The sequence below is a fragment of the Rhinopithecus roxellana genome, chromosome 15 (genome assembly GCF_007565055.1).
Source record: "Rhinopithecus roxellana isolate Shanxi Qingling chromosome 15, ASM756505v1, whole genome shotgun sequence".
NCBI lineage: Eukaryota > Metazoa > Chordata > Mammalia > Primates > Cercopithecidae > Rhinopithecus > Rhinopithecus roxellana.
In genome coordinates, this window is record NC_044563.1 from 10,831,998 (window position 1) to 10,847,870 (window position 15,873).

Sequence of the window (15,873 nt, forward strand, 5' to 3'; positions counted from 1 at the left end):
TGGCAAGAACAGAAAACCAAACACCGCATGTTCTCACTCATAGGTGGGAATTGAACAATGAGATCACTTGGACACAGGAAGGGGAACATCACACACTGGGGCCTATTGGTGTGGGGGGGGGGTGATAGCATTAGGAGATATACCTAATGTAAATGACGAGTTAATGGGTGCAGCACACCAACATGGCACATGTATACATATGTAACAAACCTGCACTTTGTGCACATGTACCCTAGAATTTAAAGTATAATAATAAAAAGAAAAAAATAGGTCACTGAACACTGAAATAAGAGCCTTGTTGACATTTGAGTTCCTCCAGTGCCTGATGTCAGTTTTACCCCATATGTTCAATTACAAGAAACTTTTTCCCAGTTAACAATTTTTTCCTTCTTTGATTAAGCTAATTAGAGTTGGACTTGTCTTTTGCAAAGTGATATACAATAATCAAAAGCAAGAATGTCAATGCGCCAAAGACAAGCCAGCTTGCTTAGCTGCTCCCCATCCATACAGGACTGCATTCCTCCCCCTGGTCTTTCCTTCTCCCTAGTTTATGCTGATGAGAGCGTCTACCCTGATGGTGGCACCCAAGTCCTGAATCTTTTGTTTTCATCATACTCTTCACATCATCAGCCTGAGTTTGCCCCTTCCCTGCTAAACTGTGATGAACTCAAGGGCAGCACCTGACATACGGTAACAACCAGGGATGGATGGGGTGGTTGGATGGAGAAAGGCTGCTGATCCCACCGTTTCCAACTAGGGAAGAAATCTTTTTACCGTAGGGCTAAATGGGGTACGTCTAGCTTTTGTCGTATTTGAGAAATTCAATTCAATCTCCCCAGTGTCCAAGGTCATCAGTGAAAGAGAAAGCTTTCAGCAGAGATTTACGTTCCCTGGCCCCACCCCCAAAGAGAAACTATTTAATCAGCTGGCTCCAGATGGGGCAACTAAATGAAAGTGCTACAAATTCAGAGGTCTTCACAAGTCCATGTTACTGTAAATAAAATTTGCACTTATTTTTTGAGAGACAGGGTCTTGCTGTTGCCCAGGCTGCAGTTCAGCCTCGAACTCCTGGGCTCAAGTGATTATCCTGCCTCAGCCTCCAGAGTAGCTATGACTACAGGTGCGCACCATCATGCCTGGCTTTTTTTTTTTTTTTTCCTTCAGAGACAGGGGTGGAAGGTGTCTCCATATGTTGCCCAAGTTGGTCTCAAACTCTTGGGCTCAAGTGATCATCCTGCCTCAGCCTCCAGAGAAGCTAGGACTACAGGTGGGCGCCACTATGCCTGGCTAATCTATTTTGTAGGGACAGAGGTGGAAAGTGTCTCCATATATTGCCCAAGTTGGTTTCAATTTCCTAGGCTCAAGCATTTCTCCCACCTCAGCCTCCCAAAGTGCTATGATTATAGGAGTTAGCCACCACACCTGGCCCTTGTGCTCACTTTTAAGCAACCCCACCAACAATAGAGCCTTCTCCAGGACTATGCTAGTAAGATACTAGTTCAGTATCATTTTGTAGGACAGAAAAAGCTTACTCAAACCACATTGCCACTATCCCGTCAGAAGTCTTATTCACTTTGCCAAGCCAAACTCTATTTCACAGAACCTCCTATATTAAAAAAAAAAAAAGAGAAAGAAAACACAGATAACATGGTGTTGTGATCTTTATTCCATTAAATGATCTTACAAATTGGAGTAAAACAGAAACATGCTTTTAATATACTAATAGCATAATCTCATCTCATTGCACTTTTTAAAAACTATATTAAATTTCAAAGCCACTCAAAGGCAAGGGTCTAGCAGAAAGTACTTTTAACAAATCATTTTTTAAAATAAAAAAGAAACCTGAGGAAAATTTATGTACAAGATTAGTATTAACTCCTTTAAGGCTTACATCCATGACAGCATGTATCTAATTAGAAAGCTTTGGGAATCAATGCTACCTTCCCTTGCTCATAAAAACACTATATTTAAACTTTAGTCCTGGCACACAAAATTCCCCCCCAAAGAAAAATGTCTTTCAAAAAACGCTTCTGTCCCTAGATCTGTTTTGCAAAGCTTCTGATATGGGGTACTTAGGTCGCTAATGACAGAAATTAGGAACTTGTCTTCCTTCTTGTTCATTATTTTTATTTGTGGCTTAATGTTTCACCTGTTGTGAAAGATTTGGGGGTTGAAGTCACAGTGCTGAATTTTACTTTTTAAAAGAAAAACTATGAAAAATTGCTTTTAAAAAAATCCTAGTTATATCTGTTAGAAAATAGGATAATTGTACATTCGTTTTTCAGAGAAGGCACTATGACAATGGAGAAAAACAGCTTTAAGGAGCTTAATCCTCTGAATTAAAGGCATCCTTACTACTTCTGAACACATAAAACGCCTCGGACTGTACTGGCAAGAGACCACCTATTCTAAACTTCAGGTACAAAGTGTCCACTTGCCTCCCGACAATACAGAATTGTACTTTCTCCTTGGTACTTCCCATTCGATGAAGCAGTCTCTCTCTGTGGGCTCTGAACCATTATTTATAAAAGTGATGACTCCAGGACCACAGCCCATACCACCTGAGGCAATCCCTGAGTACGAAGCTGGGAATCTGAACTTTTTAAACAAGCCTGCTAGGTAAGTCTTATGCACTCCAAGGTAGATGAGAACCACTACCCAAAACATAGCTACAACAGGACTTACAACATAAGAAAAATGATTTGACTGCAAATATTCTTTTACAATGGGCTTCTTGTCATTTTTAAAAATTAATCACACAAATAGTTTGTACTTTCATAACTGAAGCTTGTCTTCATTATTCCCTTACCCCTTGACTAGAATTGTTAGATCAAAAATGTGTAAGCCAGAATGACACAGCCATGTTGACAACTTGAGATGGAACATCAAATCATCCTAAATTACATTTCAATAGTTCTAGGAAAGAAAAAAGTTCTATGAAGACTTCCATGTAAGTTACATCATTTTTTAAAAGAACCTGGGGAAAAAAAACGGTTTTATTGCTTTTGCATGGACTTGACTCAACCTACTTAATTTTGCTATAACTCATACATACTTATCCAAACTCACCCTATCCAAGGCACCATTTTACAAGCCAAGTAGAACACTGTGTGTGATCCACTAATGAAACTGATCACCAGTACAAGGCAGTATAAGTGTGTCTGTTTGACCAAAGCGCTTTACTTCATGTAAGAGAAAAAATAAAGCAAAACAAGCCCAGGTTCCAGTGGCTCACGCCTGTAATCCCAGCACTTTGGAAGGCCAAGGCAGGCAGATTACCCGAGGAGTTGAGACCAGCCTGGTCAACATGGTGAAGCCCTGTCTCTACTAAAAATACGAAAATAAGCCGGATGTGGTGGCACATGCCTGTAACCCCAGCTACTTGGGAGGCTGAGGCAGAAGAATCACTTGAACCCAGGAGGCGGAGGTTGTAGTGAGACAAGACCACACCATTGCACTTCAGCCTGGGCGACAGTACAAGGGTCCATCTCAAAAAAAAAAGTAAAATAAATAAAGCGAAACACAGGCAATTTTACCAAATATAAAAGACGTATTAAAACATAAACTTCCACAGAACATTTCTTGGTATACTATCAAAATAAGGCATGACTCAGCTGGGCAGGGTGGCTCACTCCTGTAATCTCAACACTTTGGGAGGCTGAGTGGGGTGGATCACCTGAGGTCAGGAGTTTGAGACCAGCCTGATCAACATGGCAAAACCCCACCTCTAGTAAAAATACAAAAATTAGCCAGGCGTGGTGGCGTACATCTGTGGTCCCAGCTACTCAGGAAGCTGAGACAGCAGAATCGCTTGAACCCAGGAGGTGGAGGTTGCAGTGAGGCGAGACTGCACCACTGCATTCCAACCTGGGCGACAGAGCATGAAATAAGATAAAATAAAATAAAGCATGACTCTGAAAGTGTTTTATCGTACACAGTAGTTTCATTTTATCTACGGGCCAATCTTACAGAAAGATTTCTCAGTGAAAGAATGAAAACTCTGATTCTACCATTTGTACTATAAGCAGCTCATTGAAATTATTTTTTCAAATTATCAATATTTAATTTATCCTGAAATATTTTAATAGAAAATTTCGGAAGCCTCCTTTTATATATTCATAGAAATGAGTTCCATATATTGTTACAATTGTGTAAAATTAAAAATGCCTGCATGGAAAGTGGCAGAGCAACAGACACGAAACAAACACACAGTCTGAGCATCTGAACCACAAGTAAAAGGTGAAAGAAGTAAAAGACATTATTTGTAACCTGGTTATAAATCTCCCCAGGATGATCTATAGCCAGCATTGATAATGCATCTTTCATTGAAAAAGCTGATATAAAATCATCAATTTACTGTCGAGAGAAAAGAGGCCAAAGAAAACTCTTAAGAACCCTCACTGAGAAAACTTTATAAACAATTTCCAGAAGCAGAAGAAAAAAAAAAAAAAAAGGTGAGGGGGACTTCATCTGGATAATTAAACCAAGGTTTCTTTGTAAGACCAGAACAGAAATGGTGAATTTAAATGGTAACTGATCTTAAGATTTCATTAAATCACACATTATCACTTTTTTAAAAGTGACGTAATACTAGAGTTTTCGACACATCACCCCTTCTTACCATTAAATTTTTTGACAGTTATTCGGAAATCTATAAATTTACTTATAGAATGTATTACAAGCTAAGTATCTCAATATTTACAGAGTCTGCTAATAGGTATGAACTTTCAGAGAGATAAGAGGTCACCTGAAAATGCACCAACATTTCAGAAGCAAGCTTTCAAGTTAACAGTCAAAGCTTGGCATCACTGATAAATGCAAGTAAACAAGCTGGAATTTTTCTAAAGTGTAACAGCAAGTGAATAAAATAGCAAGAACTATTTGCAAGATGGCATATAAATATGAGACATAGTATGCTGGGAATTTAGGACTTATAGAAATACTTCAGTGGTAAAATGTCAAAAGAAAATTATTTGATAAAGAAATTACATGCGAAAAGGGACTTTTTTTCTACCTTCCATTCATACTTAATGTATATAAAGTTTACACTCAGATCTTACCTTCACGTATATAAAATTTACACTTTTACCTCCCTCCCATAACAAAAATTAAATTATCTCAGAAATTAAGGCTTATATACCTGAATGTTTATATAAATACTTGCAGGCAAGTTTTAAGTTTTAAAATCCACAATAATTCCAAAAGGAAAAGCAACTAATAGATAAAACTTTATCTCCTAATCAAGGTAAACAGGAAAAAAGAACTCTTAGATACTTCTAGATATTGTTTATATTTGGGTAGGACTTTGCTCTTTGCTAAGCCAACGCTATCTTAAAGCTACCAGACTAGCCAAAGTAAAATTAAATAGATAATTCACTAAATAAAATGGGTTAATTCTAGCTTCATTAAGAACATCAGACAGGGCAGAGAATGCAAATTAACATTCTGAGTAAAGCCCTTAAATCAGGTTATTTATTAATTGCTGCTAAGCCACATGAATTATGAAATTAGACATCAATTAAAGGCAGTAATATTTGGTAATAGCTTCCCTCTAATCTTTAATAAAGTTCTGTTCTTATGCAAAACTCTCAAAAACAAATCCCCTCAAATGACAATTACAAGACTTGTGTATAACATACATACATATGTAAACCTACAGTGAACCTGACCAAGGCACAAGTTCAAGTGACTTATCAGAGGTCACATGGTTCATTTAAACTTAGCTTTTTTCTTAAAGTATCTATTCTCATTCCTTTTATTATGAGCCACCCTAGCTTTTCAAGGCACGTTTGCCTCTTTTTCTAGAAAGAAGCTATAAGGACCAAAATAAAAATAGAGCAAATTGCAACAAAACTGTCAGTCTACTGGGTAAAAACCTCGCATTTCAGAGTATGGTATATTTAAATATGACATGATTTTTCCACAGTAGGCAACAGGATTCCCTATTGTAAATTTTTTTAAAGTGTAATGACATCATTTTCAGTTATTCTTTAGTTCTGAAGTTTCTCCAAGTTTTGTAAACTTTTAAAAAAGGAATCCTTCTTGACTGGGCACGGTGGCTCACGCCTGTAATTCCAGCACTTTGGGAGGCCAAGGCGGGCGGATCACAAGGTCAAGAGATGGAGACCACCCTGGCCAACATGGTGAAACCCCGTCTCTACTAAAAATACAAAAAAATTAGCTGGGCGTAGAGGCATACACCTGTAGTCCCAGCTACTTGGGAGGCTGAGGCAGGAGAATTGCTTGAACCCGGCAGGTGGAGGTTGCAGTGAGCCAAGACTGCACCACTGCACTCAAGCCTGGTGAAAGAGTGAGACTCCAACTCAAGAAAAAAAAGAAAAAAGGAATCCTTCTCAAAAGAGTAAAGTATAAAAGAAATGACAAGTTTCACCCCAAAAATGGCATCTTTCATGAGGTTATCCTCCAACCCCTCCCCATCGTGTCTGCAAAATCAGGGAATCAATCTTAAAAGGCACTAAGTGGCACATAAACAACTTAAAAGCTGCATTTCCATTTTTCCTCTAGTTTCCTCCTCCATAAAGTGCACAAAGCAGAGTAATATGAAAATAGACACAGGCTTGCATCTATAACAGCAAGGAAAAGAAATGCTTCCAAGAGAAATGGAAGTGTGTTTAATAATCAGAAACCACAGGAGAGGTCTGCTCATTTATTACAGGGCCATGTTTTAGCTCTTCCTGGATGGTCTCAGATCTGCCATTCCTCTAGATATGAACCTGTGGCCGTGGCAGAAACCCAGAAATCAGTAGGGGTTGGTTGTTTTTTTGTTTGATCTTCATGTTAAGATGCTATTGGGCTTTTTTAACCAGGGGTGGTCTTCCAACAACTGCATCCCTCATGGTGGCCTGAGTGGAATTACCGATATGAGAAGAAGCCTGCAAAAGTCCATTTATTCAACATGTAAGTTAATAAAATACAACACAGCAACAAGAAAGTAAGTCCTTAAACTTTCAAAAACCTGTCTCCATCATCAGCATGTTACAGAAAGCACTATAATGAAAATGCAGGGATACAGGAAAGCTGTGGCAGGAACTAACTCCCAAGAGAGCCAGGGGAACATTTGCTCTGTGGCTGGGGTAGGATAGGCAGCTCCTGTGGCTTCACAAGCTGCTAACCCAACTAATCTGTTCATGTTGCTCAGAAAAACAAATGTATCATCTCAAAGATGTACAAAACTTGTGACCATGTCAATGTCCAAGAGCTACTGGGTTAGTCGGGTGTGGTGGCACTCGCCTGTAACACCAGCTGCTTGGGAGGCTCACTTGAGGCAGGAGGATCACTTGAGCCCAGGAGTTTTAAGTTACAGTGAGCTAAGATACCAGCCTGGTGACAGAGGAAGACCTCGTCTCTAAAAAAAATTTTATAAATAAATAAATAAGCAACCCAGTAAGTAAATAAGCAAGTCACTGGTAAAAGAGATACCATCCCTTCCCTAATCCAGTAGGACTCAAAACCGAACATTTTTCGTTAAGTTCGTAATTTTTTCAAAGCTCTTGATTTTCAGTGAAATTCATCTGGGGGCGGGTGAGAAGGGAGAATCACATAAAAATTATGTCTGAAGAGTATGTAATTAGAAGTTGCCAGCCAGGTGCGATAGCTCATGCCTATAATCCTAGCACTTTGGGAGGCCGAGGAGGGTGGATCACCTGAGGTCAGGAGTTCAATACCAGCCTAGCCAACACGGCAAAATGCTATCTCTACTAAAAAATACATAAAAATTAGCTGGGTGTGGTGTCGGGCACCTATAATCCCAGTTACTCTTTGGAGGCTGAGGCAAGAGAATCTCTTGAACCCAGTGGGCAGAGGTTGCAGTGAGCCATGATCACACCATTTCACTCCAGCCTGGGCAAAAGTGTAAAACTCTGTCTCAGGGGAAAAAAAAAAAAGTTGCCAAAGGGAAACACAATCAGTATGTCTAAGTTGCAATGTTTTTGCATTAAAGGGCTGTTTCTGGGCCGGGCGCAGTGGCTCACACCTGTAATCCCAGCACTTTGGGAGGCCGAGGCAGGCGGATCATGAGGTCAGGAGTTCGAGACCAGCCTGGTCAACATGGTGAAACCCCGTCTCTATTAAAAATACAAAAACTAGCGGGCCGTGGTGGCACACACCTGTAGTCTCAGCTACTTGGGAGGCTGAGGCAAGAGAATCGCTTGAACCTGGGAGGCTGACATTGCAGTGAGCCAAGATCATGCCACTGGACTCCAGCCTGGGCAAGAGAACAGAGCGAGACTTTGCCTCAGAAAAAAAAAAAGGAGAAGGTGGGGGGGCGCCTTTTTAGGCATGGAAACAAAATATTAAGAATAAATATTAATATCCTAAAGGATAATAAAACATAAAGTCTATCAGAAAACAAAGGCCAAGGGAGTGGCCATTGTCTCATGTCTTTGCTATGAAACTCTTCCAAACTAAGATATTTCACAACAGAAGCACAAATATCTGCCCATTATCAACCCTCAGGCTCTTCAGCAGCACTACTTACCTGCTCCAACACATATGCGGCACCAAAATCAATAGCTCCGCCCAGCTCACGATATTGACCAGAATACCTGATGTAGCCCCAGGTGAGGAGCGCTATTAACAGTAGTCCAACCATACAGTTGAACAACTGGGCTACAACCTCAAGACCTATGAAGCCAGTGAGGCCTGAGGCTATGTACAAAGCTACAATGCCCGTGAACAGCACTGCAGGGGTTCGGAAGGTGCTGAAGACGTTCTTGCTACCATTGTGCTTGCAGAAGTTCTCATATAATTCCTTGATTTCCTCCTCCAGCTCCTGCTGGTAACGAAAGCTGAAATCCTTCCCACCCATCTTCTTGGTCTTCTTAAAATGGTCCAGAGCAAGTTGTTTGAATTCACAGTGCTTCTCCTCTAGAATGTCTGGAGACAAATAAGGTTTCTCTCCCCCACAAACCTAAAAAGAACAAAGACACAATATGTTAAAAGATCTCTTCAGAAACAACTGCCAAATAAAACACAAAAAAATAATGAAAGGATTAGAATGTTTTAAGATGTTAACAATATATTAATAAGTTAACTTTTAAAAGATGACTAAGACCAATAAAGTCTAGTTTCACTTCCTCTGAAAAATACACTTAAAAAACCAGGGTGATAATGTTAATTGGAAAGAGCAGTGACACTGGGCCGGGCACGGTGGCTCACGCCTGTAATCCCATCACTTTGAGAGGCCGGGGCAGGCAGATCACTTGAAGTCAGGAGTTCGAAATCAGTCTGGCCAACACGGTGAAACTCCGTCTCTACTAAAAATACAAAAAGCATTAGCCGGGCGTGATGGCAGGCACCTGTAATCCCAGCTACTCAGAAGGCTGAGGCAGGAGAGCCGTCTGAACCCGGGAGGCAGAGGCTGCAGTGAGCCGAGATCGTATCACTGCACTCCAGCCTGGGTGACAGAGTGAGACTCCGTCTCAAAAAAACAAAATCAAACGGTTGACTTCTGGGGGGCCCAGGTGAGAAAGGCCCACCTGTGTCCTGGTTGAGGGTCTTCAGGGTTCTTTGGGACCCAAGGATTCCTGAAATCATGGATCACCCACATACGCTTTGAGACATGCTTTTTTTTTTTTTTCTGGAAGCCCTGCGACTTCCCTAAAAATTGAATGAATTATAGAACAGACCTATGACCAATGGTGGCAGAGTCTACACAGAACTATGCTTCATGGTGTTCTGGGGAAACCTTTCGACTTGCTGGCTATACTATTCAGTATGGCTGTATAGCTCACTGTGCTTTTGAATACGTTGGTGGTGTTGTCATGTGTTCTGGACCATCAGTGGAGCCTACAATTCAAAACTCAGATATTGTCTTTGAAGAAAATTTTAGTCGACATTTTTATAGTATCCAAAGAAGTGACTGCAAAAAGCCCAAGTGATCCAAAATCAAATATTTGTAAAAGAGTAACTGGTTTGGAAGGAGAAAAAATCCTCACCTCTAGTCCATCAGATTTCCTTAAAAGCCACAGTTATGCCCCAGTGGGTCATGTCTGGTCAGAAGGTGATAATCTACAGAATTCTATAGATTCCAGGTACTATGGACCTACTCCACGTGAACTAATAAGAGCACGAATCTTCTTATTTGGCCTCTGAGTGATTTTGGATTTTTATGTGCCAGCCTTAATGGCCACAGATTTTCTGATGATTAGTAAGCATTTATTCTTTTGACTTGATTATTATCTCCTGTTCGTGTGAATGTATTACTCCCACTGAAACCACATACTTACCAATAAACTATTTGCTATTCAAACAAAACAAAACAAAAACAAACAAACAAAAAAAGAAATGGTAATAATTAGAAGGCCCCCATTACCAGGACAACCTGAATATACCTTTGTTGCCTCATCACTTAAAGATACATTAAGTAGGATCAAGTTGGGCTTTTGAAGTCCACAACAATGCCTAGACAGGTTACAGATATTTCAGAATAAGGCGTATGTCCCACGTACCTCTTCCATGTTGTTATAATAAATATCCTTGGCAGAGGCTGCAGCTGCTAAGTTGTTGGCTTCAGCAGTGGCCTTTTAAGAGAGAAAAACATGAACTATAAATCCTTCCTCTTTTAACATTCCTCCACAAATAACCTAATAAAAAATCTTCTCTAATCCCCATTCTTCCTATTTTTCTAGATTTCCATATAGTTCAACTGATGACATAAAATACACTTTCTCTGCCAAATTTTCTACCCAAAAAAATGGTAGAAGTTCATATACATAGAAATATGTATTCTTATACATAAGAATCTTTAGCAAAAATTAAATATCCAAAATTCAAGGAAAATACTATTTCCATTGCATTAATTTATTTTTTAATTGTTTAAATTTTATTTTTTTGAGACAGAGTCTCACTCTGTCACCCAGGCTGGAGTTCACTGGTGATCTCAGCACACGGCAACCTTTATCTCCTGAATGCAAGCCATCCTCCCGCCAGTGCGTGCCACCATGCTTGGCTAACTTTTGAAGTTTTTGTTTTGCACAGCTAGAGTCTCCCTATATTGCCCAAGCTGATCTTGAACACCCAGGCTCAAGTGATCCACCCACCTCAGCCTCTCAAAGTGCTGGGATTACAGGTGTAAGCCACCACACCTGGCTCCATTGCTTCAACTTGAAAAAAATAGATGTGAGTCAAAAAAAAAGAAAAAAAAAGAAGGAAAGGTTGGGTGCGGTGGCTCATGCCTGTAATCCCAGCACTTTGGCACTCTGGGAGGCCAAGGCTGGCAGATCACAAGGTCAGGAGTTCAAGACCAGCCTGGCCAACATGGTGAAACCCCATCTCTACTAAAAATACAAAAAAATTAGCTGAGCATGGTGGTGCACGCCTATAGTCCCAGCTACTCAGGAGGCTGAGGCAGGAGAACTGCTTGAACCCAGGAGGTAGAGGTTGCAGTAAGCCGAGATAACGCCACCGCACTCCAGCCTAAGTGATACAGCAAGACTCTGTCTCAAAAAAAAAAAAAAAAAAAAAGGAAAAAGCTGGGAGGGCTCATGCTTGTAATCCCAGCACTTTGAGAGGCTGAGGTGGGAGGATCACTTGAGCCCAAGAATTCAACACCAGCCTGCTCAACACAGCTAGATCCTGTTTCTATTTTAAAAAAGAAAAAAAAAAAGGAGGGGGGAGGTGCCGGGTGCGGTGGCTCATGCCTGTAATCCCAGCACTTTGGGAGGCTGAGGTGGGTGGATCACAAGGTCAGGAGATAGAGATCATCCTGGCTAACACTGTGAAACCCCGTCTCTACTAAAAATACAAAAAAAATTAGCCAGGCATGGTGGCGGGCGCCTGTAGTCCCAGCTACTTGGGAGGCTGAGGCAGGAGAATGGCATGAACCCAGGAGGCGGAGCTTGCAGTGAGCCGAGCTCGCGCCACTGCACTCCAGACTGGGCAACAGAGAGAGACTCCGTCTCAAAAAAAAAAAAGGAAAAAATTATTTGCAATGTCAATCCCAGGCTCTAGCTCCCTTTATGAACATTTTCTGCTACAAAAGAAATCAACACTTGGCAATAAATCCCCTTATGTTCAGCACATGAAAGTAAAAATTATGTTTTAACCAAATGATATTCTAGTTGCAAATTAAAAACCTGATTAGTGAATAGTAAACAGGTATGTCAGGACATGTTCCACTAAAGTAAACAATAGGTCAGGCATGGTGGCTTACACCTATAATCTTAGCACTTTGGGAGGCTGAGGCAGGCACATCGCTTGAGCCAAGTTTAAGACCAGCCTGAGCAACACAGCAAGACCACATCCCTATTTTTTTTTTTTTTTTTTTTTGAATTAAAAAAATTATGGCCAGGCACAGAGGCTCACCCCTATAATCCCAGCACTTCGGGAGGCCAAGACGGTCGGATTGCTTGAGTCCAGGAGTTCGAGACCAGCCTGGGCAACATGGCTAAACCGATCTCTATTAAAAACACAAAAATTAGCCAGGCATGGTGGTATACGCCTATAATCCCAGCTACTCGGGAGGCTGAGGCACGAGAATCACTTGAACCCAGGAGGTAGAGGTTGTGGTGAGCTGAGATCATGCCACTGCACTCCAGCTTTCTCAAGAGTGAGACTCTGTCTCAAAAAATTATAAATTATATAAAAATTTAAAAAATAAACAACAGATGACAGGAAATTGCTTGTCTAGCATGGTGGGTATGTTTCACCCAAGTATAATAAACTGTGCTTCCCGAAATGTGTTTGGTGAAAAGACTAGGCCCAGTGAGGAGAAGCCATTTCAACTGTACAACCATGAATACAAACAAGTGAACCAGAAGGTCACATTACTGCAAAGTGAACTAGGAGGCCACACTACTGCAAAATGTGCTAAAAAAAAATTAACAGACCTCAGCATAATGAAAAAGGAGAAAAAGCACATTCTCTTCCTGAAGAACTCTGCTTATTGTATACAGGTCAACTCAGGTAATTGAAGGGTAGCATTTAGGATGTCAAATCATTGTTTACCTGAAGCATGGACTTGGGGTGAGGCAGATCTTCTCCTTGATAAATTTTAATATATGCCTTAAAATATAAACATAAAAACTGCTATAAAATGTTATTCAGCCATATCTTACTCATAATTAATTTTTAGAAAGTGACCATACAACTGCATTTTCCTAAACACTTAGATCAACAACCAGGAATTAGCAAAAACACACCACACACCTTTGAGTGCATGTTAGCATTTTTAGTTAACTAAAAATGTTCTCAAGCAGCACAAACCTACAGAGGCTAGGATTCCCATCCAGCTCCCCATGCACGCTGGCCTCACCACTACCTGTGGGCAGAGTGACCATCCGCCTTGAGGTAGTCGTGTCACATCTAGGTGCCGTCTCCTCCTACTCACAGCAACTTCCTAACCACCTCCTGTCCACACCATCTTCCTTGAGGAACAATCTTCCTTTAGTCACAGCTAATTGCTCCTCTAAGAGAGTGCAAAGAACATCCATTTGGTTCTTAGACCAATACTGCCACCCAATGGCCCACTCCTGGAAGGACACCAAGGTCTCTGAAAATGCCTTTCACCATCTCCCCCAGAAAATTTTAAGTTTCAAAATATTTAAATTCAAGTTGATTTACAAGTTAGATCAGCTTTACCAAAAATCAAAAATTTTAATAATTAAAATCCATATTTACCTTAAAATACTCCAATAGTCCCCGACAGGTGACCTTTGAGCCATTGATCTCCTTTTCCATTAACTTAGATGGGTTTAATACATATGGTATCAGTACCTGTAACTGCTCTTTGAATTCACCAGCAATATCTGTTCACAGGACCACAAAGAAGGAAAAAATAAGCCAAACAGCCTTATTCAACCAAAGTGAACATAAAATGCAATCTTCCCAGTCTAGTGCTTTTTAACATTGGTTGTTGAAAGTGGGAGAGAAGCCGGCCTGGTGGCTCCTGCCTATAATCCCAGCACTTTGGAAGGCCAAGGCAGGTGGATCGCCTAAGGTCAGGAGACCAGCCTGACCAACATAGTGAAACCCCATCTCTACTAAAAATAGAAAAACTAACCGGGCATGGTGGTGGGTGTCTGTAATCCCAGCTACTCAGGAGGGTGAGACAGGAGAATCATTTGAACCCAGGAGGAGGAGGTTGCAGTGGGCCGAGATTGTACCATTGCACTCCAGCCTGGGCAACAAGAGTGAAACTCCATCTCAAGAAAAAAAAAAAAAACGTGGGAGAGAAGAAGGGGTCTGAGACTATGTTTTGACACTTTCTGGCTATGATCAAGTTGCTGATAGATCTCTGTCCCAATGTACCTTCATTTTTTTCCTTCCCCACTGTAGTAGAAAGTCTTCTCTAGTTCAAAATAGAATACTATGTATGCAGAACATCCTTACCTTGGTTCTCACTCTGGGATATCTGGTCTACTCCCTAGCCTTTCAAGAAATTTCACTTTTTAGTAATTTGATGGCCGTGCACAGTGACTCATGCCTGTAATCCCAGCACTTTGGGAGGTCAAGGCAGGTGGATCAGGAGTTCAAGACCAGTCTGGCCAAGATGGTGAAACCCCGTCTCTACTAAAAATGCAAAAATCAGCCGGAGGTGGTGGCAGGCGCCTGTAATCCCAGCTACTTGGGAGGCTGAGGCAGAGAATAGCTTGAACCCGGGAGACAGAGGTTGCAGTGAGTCAAGATCGTACCACTGCACTCCAGCCTGGGCAACAGAGTGAAACTCCATCTCAGAAAAAAAAAAAAAAAAAAGAATTTCAATAACAAGGTCTTCAACAAGTCAATTTTCAACCTCTCAAGTTGTCTCAGGCCTTTGCCACGCCCTCACACTACTCCTTTAAATCAATTAGAAATCACTGGTCATCTATTTGATTTATTCTTGTTAATATTTTTAATGTTAAAAGAAGAAGAAGTACCTGTCCCTCATTATATTTATTTTCTTTTTTTTTTTTTTTTTTTTTTTTTTTTGAGACGGAGTCTCGCTCTGTCGCCCAGGCTGGAGTGCAGTGGCCGGATCTCAGCTCACTGCAAGCTCCGCCTCCTGGGTTCACGCCATTCTCCTGCCTCAGCCTCCCGAGTAGCTGGGACTACAGGCACCAGCCACCTCGCCCGGCTAGTTTTTTGTATTTTTTAGTAGAGACGGGGTTTCACCGTGTTAGCCAGGATGGTCTCGAACTCCTGACCTCGTGATCCGCCCGTCTCGGCCTCCCAAAGTGCTGGGATTACAGGCTTGAGCCACCGCGCCCGGCCTATATTTATTTTCTATTATCTCCTCAGAGACCCTTGGAACCACCCCAAAATGAAAAGACCACTAACTCAAGAAAGGTGACAAATTCTCTGCAGTTTCTACAAGGTTCCCACAGAGGGATCAGGAGAGCCATTAAATAGAGCTCTTTCCTCAAGGTAAGAATTATTGGCTGGTCCAACTACAAAGACATAGGAGAATTAAAATACAGAAAAGCTGATTTACATCATCTTCTAACATCTTCTTGGGTTCCCAGCTATACACTGAAAAAAAAAAGCAGGTAGGAGCCCACATCAAATAAGAACTCTTCAATACTCCACCAACAGACTATAACATGAAAAATGAAACTAAAATTTCAAGAAAAGCATGGGAAAAGTACTTTATAACCTTGTAGTGAAAAAGTATAAAAGTATACATAATAGGCCATTTCTGTACACGTTCACATTTGCTTTCATATACTAAAGAAACTCTGAAAGCCTACAAAAATGGAAGAGAGACTTTTCACTGAGTACTTTTTAATCCTTTATAACATTTTAAACATGTGAATGTATTATATATTCAAAAAACCTTTTTGTATGGTTTCAATTTCCATCACACTGAAAGACTGAGTGTTTCAAAAATACCTCACACAAGAAGTAGTAGCAGGATCCAGATGCTACACTTGCCAC

At 40.9% G+C, this 15,873-nt stretch overlaps 1 protein-coding gene and 1 pseudogene across 2 annotated transcripts in view; one reads left to right on the plus strand and one right to left on the minus strand.

Annotated features, from left to right (window-relative positions):
- Window positions 1-1,643: 1,643 nt before the first annotated feature.
- ATL3 (atlastin GTPase 3) overlaps window positions 1,644-15,873 on the minus strand; it is a 46,507-nt gene continuing 32,277 nt past the window's right edge. For both annotated transcript variants that reach the window (XM_030917984.1, XM_010376688.2), the window contains exons 9-13: window positions 13,639-13,766; window positions 12,967-13,023; window positions 10,470-10,541; window positions 8,498-8,929; window positions 1,644-6,893 (exon numbers count right to left, since the gene is read on the minus strand). In XM_030917984.1, coding sequence (XP_030773844.1) covers window positions 6,807-6,893; window positions 8,498-8,929; window positions 10,470-10,541; window positions 12,967-13,023; window positions 13,639-13,766 — 776 coding nt within the window. In that variant the 3' untranslated portion in view covers window positions 1,644-6,806. The remainder of the gene's footprint in view (window positions 6,894-8,497; window positions 8,930-10,469; window positions 10,542-12,966; window positions 13,024-13,638; window positions 13,767-15,873) is intronic.
- Window positions 9,682-10,169, plus strand: LOC115893576 (annotated as a pseudogene).